General features: G+C 43.1%; 1 protein-coding gene across 1 annotated transcript in view; it reads left to right on the top strand.

Annotated features, from left to right (window-relative positions):
- Positions 1–12,667, top strand: part of aralar1 (calcium-binding mitochondrial carrier protein aralar1) — a 40,612-nt gene extending 27,945 nt beyond the window's left edge. The window contains exons 13-18 of the mRNA XM_075693707.1: positions 4,093–4,173; positions 6,815–6,955; positions 8,626–8,764; positions 9,822–9,980; positions 11,302–11,392; positions 11,505–12,667. Of these exons, the coding sequence (XP_075549822.1) occupies positions 4,093–4,173; positions 6,815–6,955; positions 8,626–8,764; positions 9,822–9,980; positions 11,302–11,392; positions 11,505–11,664 (771 nt within the window). The 3' untranslated portion in view covers positions 11,665–12,667. The remainder of the gene's footprint in view (positions 1–4,092; positions 4,174–6,814; positions 6,956–8,625; positions 8,765–9,821; positions 9,981–11,301; positions 11,393–11,504) is intronic.
- Positions 12,668–14,642: the final 1,975 nt, after the last annotated feature.

Genomic DNA, 14,642 nt, shown 5'->3' with positions numbered 1-14,642 from the left:
TGGCTAAAAATAAACAATCAACACTGCAAAGCAATCACTGAAGCTTCATTTTCTGTTTACCTAGTATCACTGTTTAACTAACCTGAGTTTGGGCCCCTCAGCATTTCAATGCAATTGGCATTGCTTGCCTACTTCAGGCATTTTGAGACTGTCTATCTATCTATCTAGCCTCTTATGCCAGTGCAATCGCCCATGTTGTTTTCATTACGGTTCCCCCGCCGCACAAAAGGAAAAAAAAAAAAACGTTGTGGCACAGCGAATTGTCGCATGGTGAAAGTTCAATTTTGTTACTTCTTTTGCGGAAAGTAATGGGCCATGGGACGCTTCAGCTGCCGGATACTCTTATTATATTATTGCGATAGCAATTATATGGAGAGACTAGGCGCATTCCTGCTGTCGCTGTTGCCCTCATGTTCCGCATAAAGTCCAAGTGCGATAACATCGTGACCGCGCTCCGCATGCTGTATGTGCGAGGGAAAGAGTCAGGAGGCGGGGCTGTGGAATCGGTGAGCCGACGATGGTGGCTCAGTCTTGTGTGCGCAAAGGAGAAAAGCGAGGAGCAAGCGCGCCGCCTTCCGTCGCGCAAAGTAGATTGGGGGGAGTGGACGGAATTGGGGCGAGTTCTAGGATTCTGTGAATCTGTGATTGCACAACATGTTTATTTGCCTTGTTTGACCCATTATATACCGTGACTTTTTCTTAAATACGTATAGTTATTGGAGACTTATACGTATGTTTAGATATCTTGTTGCGAGGTTTTGTGTATACGTGCAGTGAACTTTGTTTCCAGTGGCAATTTTTTGCCCTTTATCAAGCTGTATCTTCGCATTTGTATATTTCATTCTATCTTCGCATTTCTAATGTACGAGGGCGAGTCAGATGAAAGTGAGCCTACCCACCCCGCGCAATTATGGTTCTGTTCATTATCTGCAAGGCCTGCGCGTAGCACACAGGCATCTCTCATTTACAAAAGTGACACGCAGGTGTGAGGATAAATGTTCGTTAATGCACTTTAATACACTGGGTTGAACATGGTTGCGTGACATAATGGACACTCCAGAAGTTGAGCAGCGTGGTGCCGTGAGGTTTTTGACAGCTGAAGGTGTTTCCCAAAAAGAAATTAGTCATCGTATGGCTGCCGTGTACATTGAACATTGCATTTCATTGGCCACTGTGAAGCGTTAGAACAAACGGTTCAAAGAAGGACGTGAAAGTTGTAAAGACTATCTCAGATTGGGCCAAAGCCATCGTGCAATCACCCCTAACAAAATTGCAAAGGTTGATGAGCTGATGACACAAGAACGGGGGATAAGCATCGATGAACTGGCAGAGCGTGTCAGCATCAGTCACGGTTCGGTTCACCGTCACCGTTCACGCCATAATTCATGAACATCTCGGTTATCGGCTCTTGTGTGTGCAATGGATGCCCAAGATTTTGAACCACCGCCAGAATACGGAGAAGTTTGGCACTGCCTTTACTCATCTGATCCAGTATCACAATAAGGGTGACGATTTCTTGTCTGCAATTGTGATCGGGGACGAACCACGGTGCCACTACTACAAGCCTGAAACACGACGGCAAAGCTTACAATGGAAACATTCGAATTCACCACCCCCAAAAACAGCAAAGGCCATTCTTTCCGCTGGAAAGGTGTTGTTGACTTTTATTTTTCGATCGTCAGGGGCCATTACTGATAGAATTTGCTAAACCTTGAGAGACTAGCAATTGTTTCCGATATTGTGAAACGCCGGATCGGCTGCATGTCGCAATCAAGAACACACTACGTCAGAAATTGACGAATGGGGTCATCTTGTTCTACGACATTGCCCGTCCCCACGTCGCTTGTGTGGTTAATATAAAACTGGCGAAGTTCACGTGGGAAAGCCCAAATCTGTCGCCTTGCGACTTCCACATTTCGGGCAACTGAAAAAACAGCTCAAGGGAACAAAATTCATCTTGAACGATGACGTGAACGTCAGTTGAAGACGTTTTGAAGCGTCAACCCAAGGAGCTTTATGAAACGGGAATTACACGACTCATTAGTCAATGGGACAATTGTCTAAATGCTCATGGAAGCTACATTTAAATAAAGTACCCCGTTTGTCATATATTCGCATTGGCTCACTTTCATTTGACTCACCTTCGTATATTCTGCAGAACTCCTGCTTTTTATACGTGCTCTCTGCTGGAACTATAATTTCGGTGCAATTACTTACGATACACGACCGGTGACAGCTGCTCCTGCGTAATACGTTGGAACAAATGACAGCGTCATTGAGATTTTTCACTGGCCGTTGCATATGTACAAGAATGTAAAAAAGGATCTTGAATGACAAAGTTTCATTAACATATTTGTCCTCAACTTGTTCATTTCATGGCCTTTACATTTTTCATAGCAGCATGCACTGCTTTGCTGTTTTCATACTGATGTAGTTCTAAAGTCCGTGTGATATTTTCTTTATTATTAAATAGACAAAAAACATGGAAGCATTAACATCAGTTACGTTGGGCACAATTTTTGGCACATACGAGTATAATATTTTATGAAAAAAATACATATTTTACTTGTATTGACAGTGCGTAGCGTTCAAGAATTCATTTGCAGCATCTTTGGGAATGGCGATGCAGTTATTATTCATGTATTTGATCCCTCGGCAAATTGTTTAAGAGGAAGCTTTAGCTTGGGCCCAACTCCGACGCGGCCTATTCAGATACATGTAAAACGCAGAAACGCTTTTCTGAGATAACTCCTGAATCGCTTTTAATTAAATTTGTTGCATTTCAGAGAGTAGGTTAAATTCTAGTGTCTGTTGGAAGCGGAATTTCGATTTAGGGCCGGAACTTTGTTTAAAATATTTTGAAAAATTCGAAACTTCGAAAAGAAAAGAGAAGGACAAAGTTTACAAATTAATAGCTCTGCATCAAGAACAGATATCGCGGTTCTGTAAACGGCATCCATTACAGCATTCAAAGCGAACAAATTCTATATGTCTATTTGTATCTTACTTGAATTGGTTACGTTATGTACAAGGGTTCTGCAAGAGCCGTATTTCCATAATAGTTAATTTTTTGAGACACATGTGTAACATATCAATTTTGTCCGCTGTAGATGTACTATCATGTACAATTCACAGAATTGTGATATAAACTTTCATTGCTGATTGACCGAGTTGTGAACTTCATTGTTTCATTTTCTGAAAATTTTCGATGTTTGCCACTTTTCAATAAAATATTGACGACGTAAATTGAAAATTTGAAACAAACAGTCACTAGAATTTGTTTTTCTTTTAAATGCAACAAAGCTCATCAAATTTGGTGCAGTGGTTCCCGAGAAAAATGAATTCTCCTTCTACGTGTGTTTAGATAGGAGCATCCGACCTAATGTTTCCTCTTAGGAGGAGGCCGAGCTGAAATGTGAGCCCCCCACCCCCGAACGAAATTTCTGGCTACGCCACTAGATGTCACTATGTATCTCGAATGCTAATCACGTTACCTTCAACAGTCCCCCATTGTGAGATGAGTTCTGCAATAATTTTTTTTTTATTCCTAAATAACATAGTTGTAAAAAATTAATAGCTGGAACAGAACAAGCCAGAAGAACAACTTAAATGCCTCAGTACAAAGAAGAGCGCTTGAAAAAAGACTAACTAAAAGATGACAAAATGCAGTTAAAGGTGTCGATAAAGAAAGCCTTCTGAATCGGAATGTGTAACTGAAAGCAGTAGCTCCTTGCAAAAGCTCATTCTCAATGCATATCATGACTAAGATTGTATATATATATATGTGACGGTTCTTCGAGGGAGGGAGAGAGACAGGTAAATTTTATTATCAGAGCTGTCGTCACTGGTGTCAACCTTTTGCCAATAGTCAATTCTAGATAATATGAAAGCAGTCCACAAATGGCTCGTAACAGTGATAATTGGGGAAAATAAAGCCAAGGTGTTTGTTTTATGCTGGGCAGTGAGCTATGGAAATTTCAGCCCTGGCTTCATTGTGGTAGCACAATCACAGTGCAGTTACATTTGGACAATATTGGCACCACTGTGTGTGTGTTGTTCACCCTCTGCAACACAGTTGTTGTGATCTTGCAGGTCAACGACTTTGTCCGAGACAAGCTGACCAGCGGGAAAGGAGAAATCCCACCGTGGGCAGAAATATTGGCTGGTGGATGTGTGAGTCCTGGTTTTGACATTTGTGATGCCACATGCAAACACCGTTTTGTTCCATTTGTAGCAGTGATCACAATCACTATATTATCTGCAATGGTCCTAAGGCTTAAATTATGGGGTTTTACGTGCCAAAACCACTTTCTGATTATGAGGCAGGCCGTAGTGGGGGACCCCGGAAATTTTGACCAGCTGGGGTTCTTTAACGTGCACCTAAATCTAAGTACACGGGTGTTTTCGCATTTCGCCCCCATCGAAGTGCGGCCACCATGGCCGGGATTCGAACCCACGCTCAGCAGCCTAACACCATAGCCACTGAGCAACCACGGCGGGTTTAACAGTTTTAAGGCCAATGTTCTGTTAAAGACACAGTAACGACCTGTTCTACATTGAAATAGCAACTGCAATTTCTCACAGCTACCCATTCAGTTTTGCTGCTTGTCTGCTTTTAACATTTGCAGTGCCATGCAGAAATTCTGGAACCTTTCATCTGCAATTACATTTCCTTCATTTAGGAAAGTTGTAGCAAAGTTGTTGTAGCAGCAATCACAATACTCTTCTTTTTAGCAACCGTTTTATGATTACTACTTTCTGTGCTAGATATATAGCTGCAATGGTATTATAGAAGAGAGATGTAACTGAATAAGCTATCTTCTTTGGTGCTAGGAAATAATTTAGCAATATGTAAGTAAGCATCCTGAAAGTTTTCTACAGTATGTGCATCATGAAATGGTGCTATTAATAACAATTACGTACTAAGTACTATAGTTCATTTCGTAGGGCATACTGGCGCCAATAAAAAAAAGTACAGTGTCACCACAGTTCATATTTCCTGAAGAAGACACACTCGTGTATGATGGTCCAGAATTAAGGAAATGCCAATTGGCTGTGTTTGTACTTCATAGCACAGTTCAGTGATGCATCCTGAAACTAGTGTTAGCACCAGAAATTCTACAAACATGACATCTTTACTCTCGAGGTTCAGTACAAGATGCAAGGTTCGTACACCTCCTTGAAACCTCTTGAATTTGGAAAAAGAGATTCAATAGCCCTTAAAATTCCTTGAAAATAAGTACCCTCCTTTATTTTTTTGAAAAATCTGTTAGGGGCAACTTGTGAGCACTCAAAGTAAAAAACTCAGCATCTGCACTATGCCATGTCTATCAGGAAAAAATCCGATATATTATCTTTCAAGTTTCATTAGCATGCCCACAGCCACTGGGAACAGACTCATTTAAATCACCATTGCCATCATGGTGATCCAGGTCAAGCTTCCAAGCTGCACCACCATTTTCATTGTTTTGCTGGTTGGTTTACATTGCAATCATCGTGGCTCCATTTTTGAGGCCTGGGCTCAACAAATGCTCGAAGGAATGCAAGTTTCAGCCATCGGCTTTAACATGACAAATATCTTGGGATGAAGCCAGACAGGACTAACCCTAAAGTGTGTGATATGCTGCAAGGTGATTTACATCATTGCAATGAGAAAGCACTGAATTGGAGAGAGTTTATTTTTTATGTTGCCATGCCAGCACTATTCACTACTGAAGGACAAATTAGTTTTGGTCGGATGAGACTTATCACATAAACAAAACATGTTGAATTAGAAATTCCTGTGGCTATGTTTTGATTTGTTCTTCTCTTCTTTCTTTTTTCACTACTTAAGTTCCACTTGTGATTTCTAAGCGACAGAGACATCTGATGTGCAACAAACTGTATTGTGTTTATATAGCTTATAATATGACTGGTTTGAATAGTAATGACTTATTGTAATGTAGCTTAGTGACATTTTAAGACTGGTTTTGCTGTCAGTGTTGTAGGCTTTGCATGTCACATTAACCCAATCCTAAGGTCCATTCAACTGCAATGCGCACCCAATTTTTCACGACCAGAAATGGTAAGTGCAGTTGGCCACTTGGCACAGCAGTGGCAAGTGGTCATGTGGCTATGGTGTTGCCTGGCTAAACTCCACGTAGCGGGTCCATTCCCGGCTGCGGCGGCTGCATTTTGACGGGGGCAAAATGCAAAAATGCTGGTGTAGTTAGATATAGGTTCACCTTAAAAATCAAAATTTAGATTTCCCTGCTACAGTTTAATTTCCCTGCCCTCACAATCATACCGTGGTTTTGGCATGCAAGGCCAGAGAATTTAATTTTAATTTTTTTTTAAATGCAGGGCCCTCTATTGTAACATGCACCTTGATTTTCATACTTTAATAGATATGCACAATAAAATACTTATGCTTGTTACCTCCACCAGGCTTTTATTGTAGAAGAAAGAAATAGTGATTTGTTCTGACTTGGAGAAAGAAAATTTATTGCATCCAAGCCGCAGCTTTCTTTTTTAACGTATGGCTCTAACATCACTAAGATCACTGCCCAGGCCTCCTTATGGTTCAGCTGCCCACAAGATGTCAACTAAAACACTAAACTTGGACGCTTGGGACACAAAATGCAAGAGTAGAAGGTGGGACTTCAGATTGGGGATTGGAATTGTACAACCACCTAGTATTGCAATTTAGGTTTCCTGCTCAATTCCAACCCACCATTGTTTAGTGAAATTTTTCTGAAAATGTGCACGTTGGAATAGAGTAAATAAGGTAAGCGTGATTGCTTTCCTAAAGGTTTCTCGCATATTCACATTCCAGGCCGGTGCCTCTCAAGTGATGTTCACCAACCCCCTGGAAATTGTCAAGATTCGTCTGCAAGTAGCAGGAGAAATTGCGTCTGCAGCTAAAGTCAGGGCATGGACTGTCATCAAGGACCTTGGAATTAGAGGACTATACAAGGCACGCTCATATGTTACTGTCAGCATTGAGTGACTGTATTCTACTTTGAGTTATGCTGTAACTGCACTCACTGATCGTGGCTATAAATATTGATAAGAAGAACTTGCATGCAAGCTTCTTGTTTGCAGTACGGTAACAGATCAGTCATTTAAATGCCCAGCAGAAAAGAAATTATTGCTCCTATGTTTCTGGGATATTTTTTTCCAGTGAATGATGGTGTCACCAGCAATTCCAGCAGATGATGTGATTGCAGATCATTTTTCTTTTTCATTCTTTTTTTTCCTCCTTCCTTGACTGCTTTGAAGGGAGAATGCATTACTGTTCTGTGAAAGCCATTTTGGATGCAAGGAAAGCTTTTGGGAATCAAACTGATGTCATGCGGACCCCAAAGGAAGCCAGTAGGCACCCTTTGGCTGCCAACACAAGTTGTTGTTCTCCAAACAGAGCAAAAGCAAGGGTCCTCTAGTGGCAACAGTGATTGAACTTGGGTCACAGTACGTAGAAGCTGCTAACAGCTTGATCCAGTCACTAGTACAAAGCTGTCACCACGGTACTACTTGTCAATGCTCCTTGACGCACGAGTCAAACATGCTCAGTTTTGTGCATGTAAAATTATGCATCCCAGCAGCACCAGGACCTACTCCACAGAAAACATATGTAACGATAATCGAAATTTCGGGTGTTGTACTGAGTCTCGCAGGATTTTTTTTACACGATTTGTGCAGGTGATGTTGTAAAAATAGTGGCCATATAACAAGTTATTCAATATTCAGTGTGTTGTACTTGCTTAATTGTCGGTGGTGTGTTCGGGCAGTGCGAAATAACTTTTCAGCTCAACACCAAATCACAGGTTTCGGTCACCTACCTTTGACTAAGTGCCATGTGTTAGGCCTAGCAACGTACTGTGACCGCGGTAAAAAATTTGTCACCAGATATTGCTGTTACTGTTATTGTCACTAGTGATTGATTTGGGTATGAGATCGCAATCACTGATGGCTGCTTGCATATCTGTAGGCAACCAGCCAGTCTGTGAACAACACGGTTAATTTTGCTCTTCTTCATTTTTGCTCTCGGACTACCAGACTATGTGAGCATTCTTGCAGTCTTCAGTGTGCCCTAAAATTAGTCGGGGATTGTGCAGTGGCGTAGCAACAGGGGGGGCCGGGGGGCCGTGGGCCCCGGGTGCACGGGGCCAGTAAGGGGGGGGGGGGGGGTGTCATATACGTCTGAAGACACCCAAAAATTAATCGATATCCTCGCCTTCCTCGACTACACCCGGGGGGGGGGGGGGGGTGACAGAAGAGCTAAGGGCCCCGGGTGCCAGACGACCTAGCTACGCCACTGGGATTGTGCATGCGGGGCATCTCGTATCTCTACATTATCAAAGAAATGCACAGGGTGTCAAGTTGCTGATGATGACATGTAATTTAGATAATTTAAGCTAAAAAGCGAGTTTGTTGAAATGTTTCCCAGCTGCTGTGTTTTCTTGCTGTATAGTGCCATGGATCTTGTATTGGAAGGGTTGTCAATTTTTTTAATTGAGCGCAGCACCGGACGATTAGGTCGCCTGTAAACTTTGTGTTATGCAGTATGGTACAATGACAATTTTCCGAGTTTATTTCATCAGGCGGGCATTGTGGGTGCTGAGTTTTCTTTCTTTTTCATTTCAGGGCTCCCGGGCGTGCTTCCTGCGAGACATCCCCTTTTCTGCCATATATTTCCCAACATATGCACACTGCAAATTAAAGTTTGCAGATGAGATGGGCCACAATGGACCCGGGTCTCTGCTGCTGTCTGCTATGATTGCAGGTGCTTGGTCTAAGCTTCCTCTTGTTCCAGATCTCATCATCACACCATTGAGCTGCATCTAATTGGTGTTTTTCCAAACTCGTGCCCTGGGTTTCCTTACTCACCCAACCAGATTGGGTAGCCTGCTTCCCTGTGGCAACTTGAACTGCATGTAACAGAGCTTAACATTACCTTACTGTTAACTTCCTAAAGTTTTCTTAAAGTGCACTTAGAAAGAATAAGCTCGAGTTGGATGCACATCTTCTCTGAGCATTGTTGTGGTACCCCAATGAAATAATTGCTAATTGTCCAACTAAACCACAAACTACATTGCTGCCATATCAAGCCAAACATCCTCTTCATTGAGTTTATTGTGGCATAGTTGGATTTCCGTACCTAATATTGCTACACCTAATCTCCACATGTAATAAATTTTATTGTGGCTGCATCTGGGCCAGATTATAGTAATAGCTCTGATGAAAAAGGGTGTCTAGGTACATTACAGTGAAAAGAAACACTCGGCATGGTAGGACCAGCAAGTCAGGTAAGGTTACCTCCTGGGACCTTCTTGACGTACTAAAAGATGGGGCCATGATGTAGGACCAAGGTATGTTTAAATGCATGTGCATGGAAAACCGGAATGCCACCCTACCTTTGGCTTCTGGCTTGTCATTGTTACATGCATTGTCATGGAAAAGGCAACCATCGCCATGTCTTCAATGCACATCCAACACGTGAGCAGAGTCTAGGGCTCTTCGCGAGTATATTTTTCAGACATTCTTGACGAGAGTCCAGAGATAGTACTTGCTTGCTGGCCACCTTTTATGCAGTTGCCATCATGGTTAAAAGATCAGCATAGCCAATTTCAGCTTGCAGTGGTTGGTTCCTGCTGGTTCCTGCAGGTATTAACTAGTTGCAGTATGCAATGGGCCAGTTGTCAACAGAATTTAATATTTTCTGCTTCACAGCCAATATGCTTAGCTGTTGAGGCTTTTCTAAAAACAAATGGCACTCTGCAGGCTGAACCACTGGCTTATCGTTTCTCCACTATCCTGACAATGTAGTTGGCTCTTGGCAGGTGTGCCAGCCGCGTATTTAGTGACACCTGCGGATGTGATCAAGACAAGGCTACAGGTGGCCGCACGACAGGGTCAGACCACCTACTCGGGTGTCATGGATGCTTGCCGCAAGATTTGGAAAGAGGAAGGAGGACAGGCTTTCTGGAAAGGTGGACCAGGTATGCACACACTTTTTATCCAATGTCCTAGTCTTAGCTTTAGCAAGCTGCTGACAGTCAACTGTGCTAGCAAAAATCAGTCGGCTAATGGTGCTTGCCTACAGCTTCAGAACCGAAGTGGCATAGCGCCAAATTGAGTCACGTCATTGGGCTAACCCCTCAACTGCCGATGACGAGCTAGCTCGGCATGGCAAAGGCTGCACTAGATTGTAATTTTGATGCATATGTAAATCGCAATGTCTTTTGCTTTGTTCTTTTAAACAAGAGCAGTAAAATTGCTGTAGGCATTCCTGGTATATTTTTTTTTTTGAAAAATATAGCAAAATAAGTGCAGATTTGAAAGAATCTGCACTTTTCATCAATTTTTTGAAATTTCGATGTTGATAAAAGGTTACCTTGAGTCGGTTAACTTGAGTGTTGAGTGTGACACTACCCGCTGTGGTGTATCAGCGACTAGGCCAATCTACTATTGAGCATGAGGTCAATCAATGGCGCACTCCTGTGGTGGAATGCAGAAACGCTTGCATACCATGCCTTGGGTGCCTGTTAAAAAAACTTCGGGCGGTCAAAATTAATCTGGAGCCCTCAACTACAGCGTCCTTCATTACTCACTGTGCTGTTTAGGGTCTTTAATCTCTGTAACTCAAATGTGCCACTGACCAGTGAAAAAAAAAAAGAATGACTGCCCATGGAATGAAGACCCAGGTGGATCCAACAAAAATGTTTGCTCCCTTTTGCTAATGGTTGTTGCCTCCCTCATTGTGATGTAAAAAGTGGACATGTAAGACCTTCACAATCTTAAATTCAAATGTACCAGAACGGAAGATTATTATGTGCTACTCATCTATCAAAGAAAGCACTATGCAGGGCAACTTAAGAGGAGAGTTTGGCAGGGTGCTTGCATGAGTTTGCCGTGTACTAGTGACGGCAAGTTAATGAGCAGGAATTGTTCAATCATGTATTTAGCCTCCATGTCTACAGATATGGGCAGCCAAGATAACCGGCAGATAGATTGCGCAAACCTCCTGCCGAACATGTTTTGCCCTGTGCAGTGCTTCTCTTTTTTTTTCTTTTTTTTTTCGACCGTGCACAAAAACCGTCCGCAGCATTAAGCCACTGCATGAACCATTGTCTGCTTTGGCTCTGGATGTTCCAGCTCTAGCTCAAGCAGAGCAGGCTCACATACAGAGATGACAAGTGTCAGTGCCAGGACATGCAGACAAAGCAGTGCCGTAATGCAGTACGAAAAAGTTCTACACATTTGTGCACCCTTGGATGTCTGGTACATTCGTAACATTCAAGCTTTCCTGTTCTCGTGCAGCCCGTGTCTTCCGGTCAGCTCCTCAGTTTGGCTTCACACTGTTGACATACGAAATCCTCCAGAGGCTGTTCTACATTGACTTCGGAGGGAGGTGAGCCTGATGACGGACTTGGTGAAATAGTGACTTGCCTGCTGATCACGTGCATTTCGTTTGCCGTGTGAAACTACATCCTTTTGAAACCGTGTACCTTTGAACTCGACAGGAGGCCGACGGGATCGCAAGTCAAGGTGCCTGTGCAGGCAGGAGAGATGAGGTCTTCCAACCCTGACCACATTGGGGGCTACCGTGTCGCCTTGGCCACATTTAGTGGCATGGAAACCAAGTTTGGACTTCTTTTGCCCCGGTTCAATGTGGCCGCCTAGTGGGCGTCGCCCGAAGTAGTGAATGGACAGCTTGGCTTGGCATGAAGTACATACACGCACTCGCCGTCCGGTGTAGTGTGTGCAGAACTTGCTCAGTCACACAGTGGTAAAATAGGCGAGTAATTCTCCTGTCTGCCCCCCGGTTTTAGCATGTATAATCAATGCGCCATGGTTTCGAAGGTTTTTTTTAACTACTCTTTTCTTGACCAGTCTGCGTGCTTAAGAACTGAATGTTTCGAGGTTGGACTGTGCAGAGCGAAAAAGGCGGAACGAAAAAAAGTGGTGCTGCAAAGTTTTTAACTGCCAGGCTAGGAATGTTTTAATTTCCGGTGTGTCGTAGGGGTGGTGTTGGACATGACCATGGTACAGCCGTGCGCCTTTCTTGTGTTCATTAGCCATGAGCCCTGACGAAGCGAACTGTACAGCGAGAGCAGGGTTGTGTTCATTCTTTAGCGTGAGGTGGCGAAGTTTGTGTAGTTAGGAATGTTGTTTCCTGTTTTACGAGCAGCAACGCGTTGCTGTTCCAGCTGTTCAACGATGCACGTGTTGTTGTTCCATATGTTGAAGCTCGGAATTTTAGCAAGCTTGGTGCAAAGCTATGCCACTGGCGGACCAGTTGCCAGGTGGAGATTTTAAGTGTTGGGCCATGCCTGGGAAAGATTGTTATAGTCAAGTTTTTATGGAAACAGCAGTGCAAACCTGTGGTCAGGGCCTTGTACCACCATGTCATCAAGCCACCCCAGTCAAGTACCTTGGGTCTGTTGTACAATGGTTTTGCCATGCAAATACGGTGGGAATATTGACTTTGTCCCTTTTGCTTTAGCAGTCCTAGTCACACTAGTTCTTAACATATTGTGCCTGACAGTGGCGCAAAATGTAACTACCTTTACTTTTGTCTAGATTGTGTACAGTTATTTTAAGACTTCCTTTTCTCTTCGAGTTCAGCGGTAGCATGGCAGTTTCATCTGTACAGAAGCATTAAAAGTTGAATGTTATACTTTCACCTATGTGCTGCCTGTGTTCTTTTCTAGTAAACAGCATGATTTTATACAATTTTTCTTTCAAATATAAGTCAGCGAGTATAAAAAGCAAGAAAAAGCCTCTGTGCCAAGGTGAAATAAACTTGGTGTTTAGCACCAACTTTAATCTGAAGCATGCAGCTTAGCTGCACAGACTTGTAGTAAAACTTGTTGCAGGTGTGGGAGTCATCACGTGTGGCCTGCTCTGTTAGCCATTAGCATGACTCGCTTTTTCGAAGAATGTTTTGTACCTATTCTGTAATTTCAGAGATGTTAGAAGCCACCGCTCTGCAGCTCTGTTCACAGAAGCATGAGGTAGGATGGGTCTGCTCTCACTGGGCCCCTCTATATCGCAAGTGTTTCTAGCATGTGCATTTGCATAGACGGTGTCCACATCGTACCCAGTTGACTGCTTCCTCAGGGTGATGGGGACTAATCTTCGAAAGAACTGAAGACTTCATGGCCACCGTATTAAGCGGCATTAATAAATACCAAAAACGGCCGTGAGAGAAGTGGTAAGCAAAAGTAAAGTTGAGCTGGTGGCGACGCGGGATTGAAGTTCCCGCACATCACGAATTTGACAGTCTGTGCGGTAACGTTCCATCATCGTGCCAGGAATTACATTTAATTGTTGACGGCAGTTTAGAATGCGTACCATGTGACGGAACAGCTCAACATAAGACAAACACTTTGAAATCCAACGAAGCCGAGATTTGGCGCGAAATTCAAAGGGAAGCTTGTACTTTTCCAATAAAAATGACCTTTTCCCGCCAAATGAAAATTAATTTTTGAAAGAATATGTCAACTGATCTTTAAGGTTTAGGAGGAGCAGAGTATGTTTAAGGCGTTGTCCAAAGCCAGCTGATACACTGCAGTAAACACGGTGTTCACCGAGGCGCTTGCTGTCTGCGCCGTGCTATTGCGCAAGTTTGTCAACGTGTATATATGAATGAAGCGCCGACTGATGAGCGTATACACGTGTATGCGTACGTCAATAGCACCGCATGCAAGACGCACAGAACTGAGCTTGCTGTATCTCGCTTGGTTTCATGCCAGTAGAACTCGAAGGGATTGAAAATCTGTTCATTTTATCAGAAGTTCGACTTTACAGAAGTGTTCTAAGAAATTCGAATGCAGTACCCAAATATCCAGAAAAAAAAGATAGAGCAGCGTTAATTAGAACCAAAGGACAGCTGTAAAATAAATTGATTTATTTGATGTGTGCGAAGCAAAGCATATTGCTTCATGTGCTCTAATGCTAATGAATAATTGTGGCCTGCTGGCGCTGTGCAAGCCTGTGTGCTGTCATGAAAAAGCTGACATATCTCATGTAAACATTTTGCTTTGTCCTCGTATTGCTGGAAAAAAAAAGTACCAACGGATTCAGGACCAGCTCATATGCGTGGACATCGCAGGCAGGTACGTACGTGTCGGCACAAGCCCCTCGATCACGTTTTGGCGCCAGCACTGCAGCTTTCCAAGTCATTGTTGACGTTGGCGTGGCTGTTTGTGTCCACAGAAACAACGTTCGCTCCTCGTGTAGCTGACAGAGCTGCATCCCCCAATCTGCCGATTCGGACATCGCCTAGGCCTATCGCAGAAGCTCTTTAGTGGTTCCTATTAATTAAACGGGAAATAAACAAAATACGCACACATCTGGTTGAATATCCGGAAATTAGGCTTAACCTGGTTCGTCTGAACAGGAGTCTACTGTACATATTTATCAAAACTTCTTTCTGGGCGAGTTGGTGCATACTTGATTTGAAAATTTTTCAGCGCTCACCCATGCATCCACAAAGTAACGTATGTATCGTCCTTGCTACTTTACGGATGCATGTGTCAGCTCTGTAACGATTTGCAAATCAACTACTGTATATAGCTTTATTTATTGCGGCTACCGAGTATTGAGATTTCGGAATACCCCATTTAAGCAGCTCACAGTCATGGCCGACTGATTAC

The sequence above is a fragment of the Dermacentor variabilis genome, chromosome 5 (genome assembly GCF_050947875.1).
Source record: "Dermacentor variabilis isolate Ectoservices chromosome 5, ASM5094787v1, whole genome shotgun sequence".
Taxonomy (NCBI): domain Eukaryota; kingdom Metazoa; phylum Arthropoda; class Arachnida; order Ixodida; family Ixodidae; genus Dermacentor; species Dermacentor variabilis.
The sequence above is the reverse complement of the archived record's forward strand: the minus strand, read 5'-3'. Positions and strand labels throughout refer to the sequence as shown.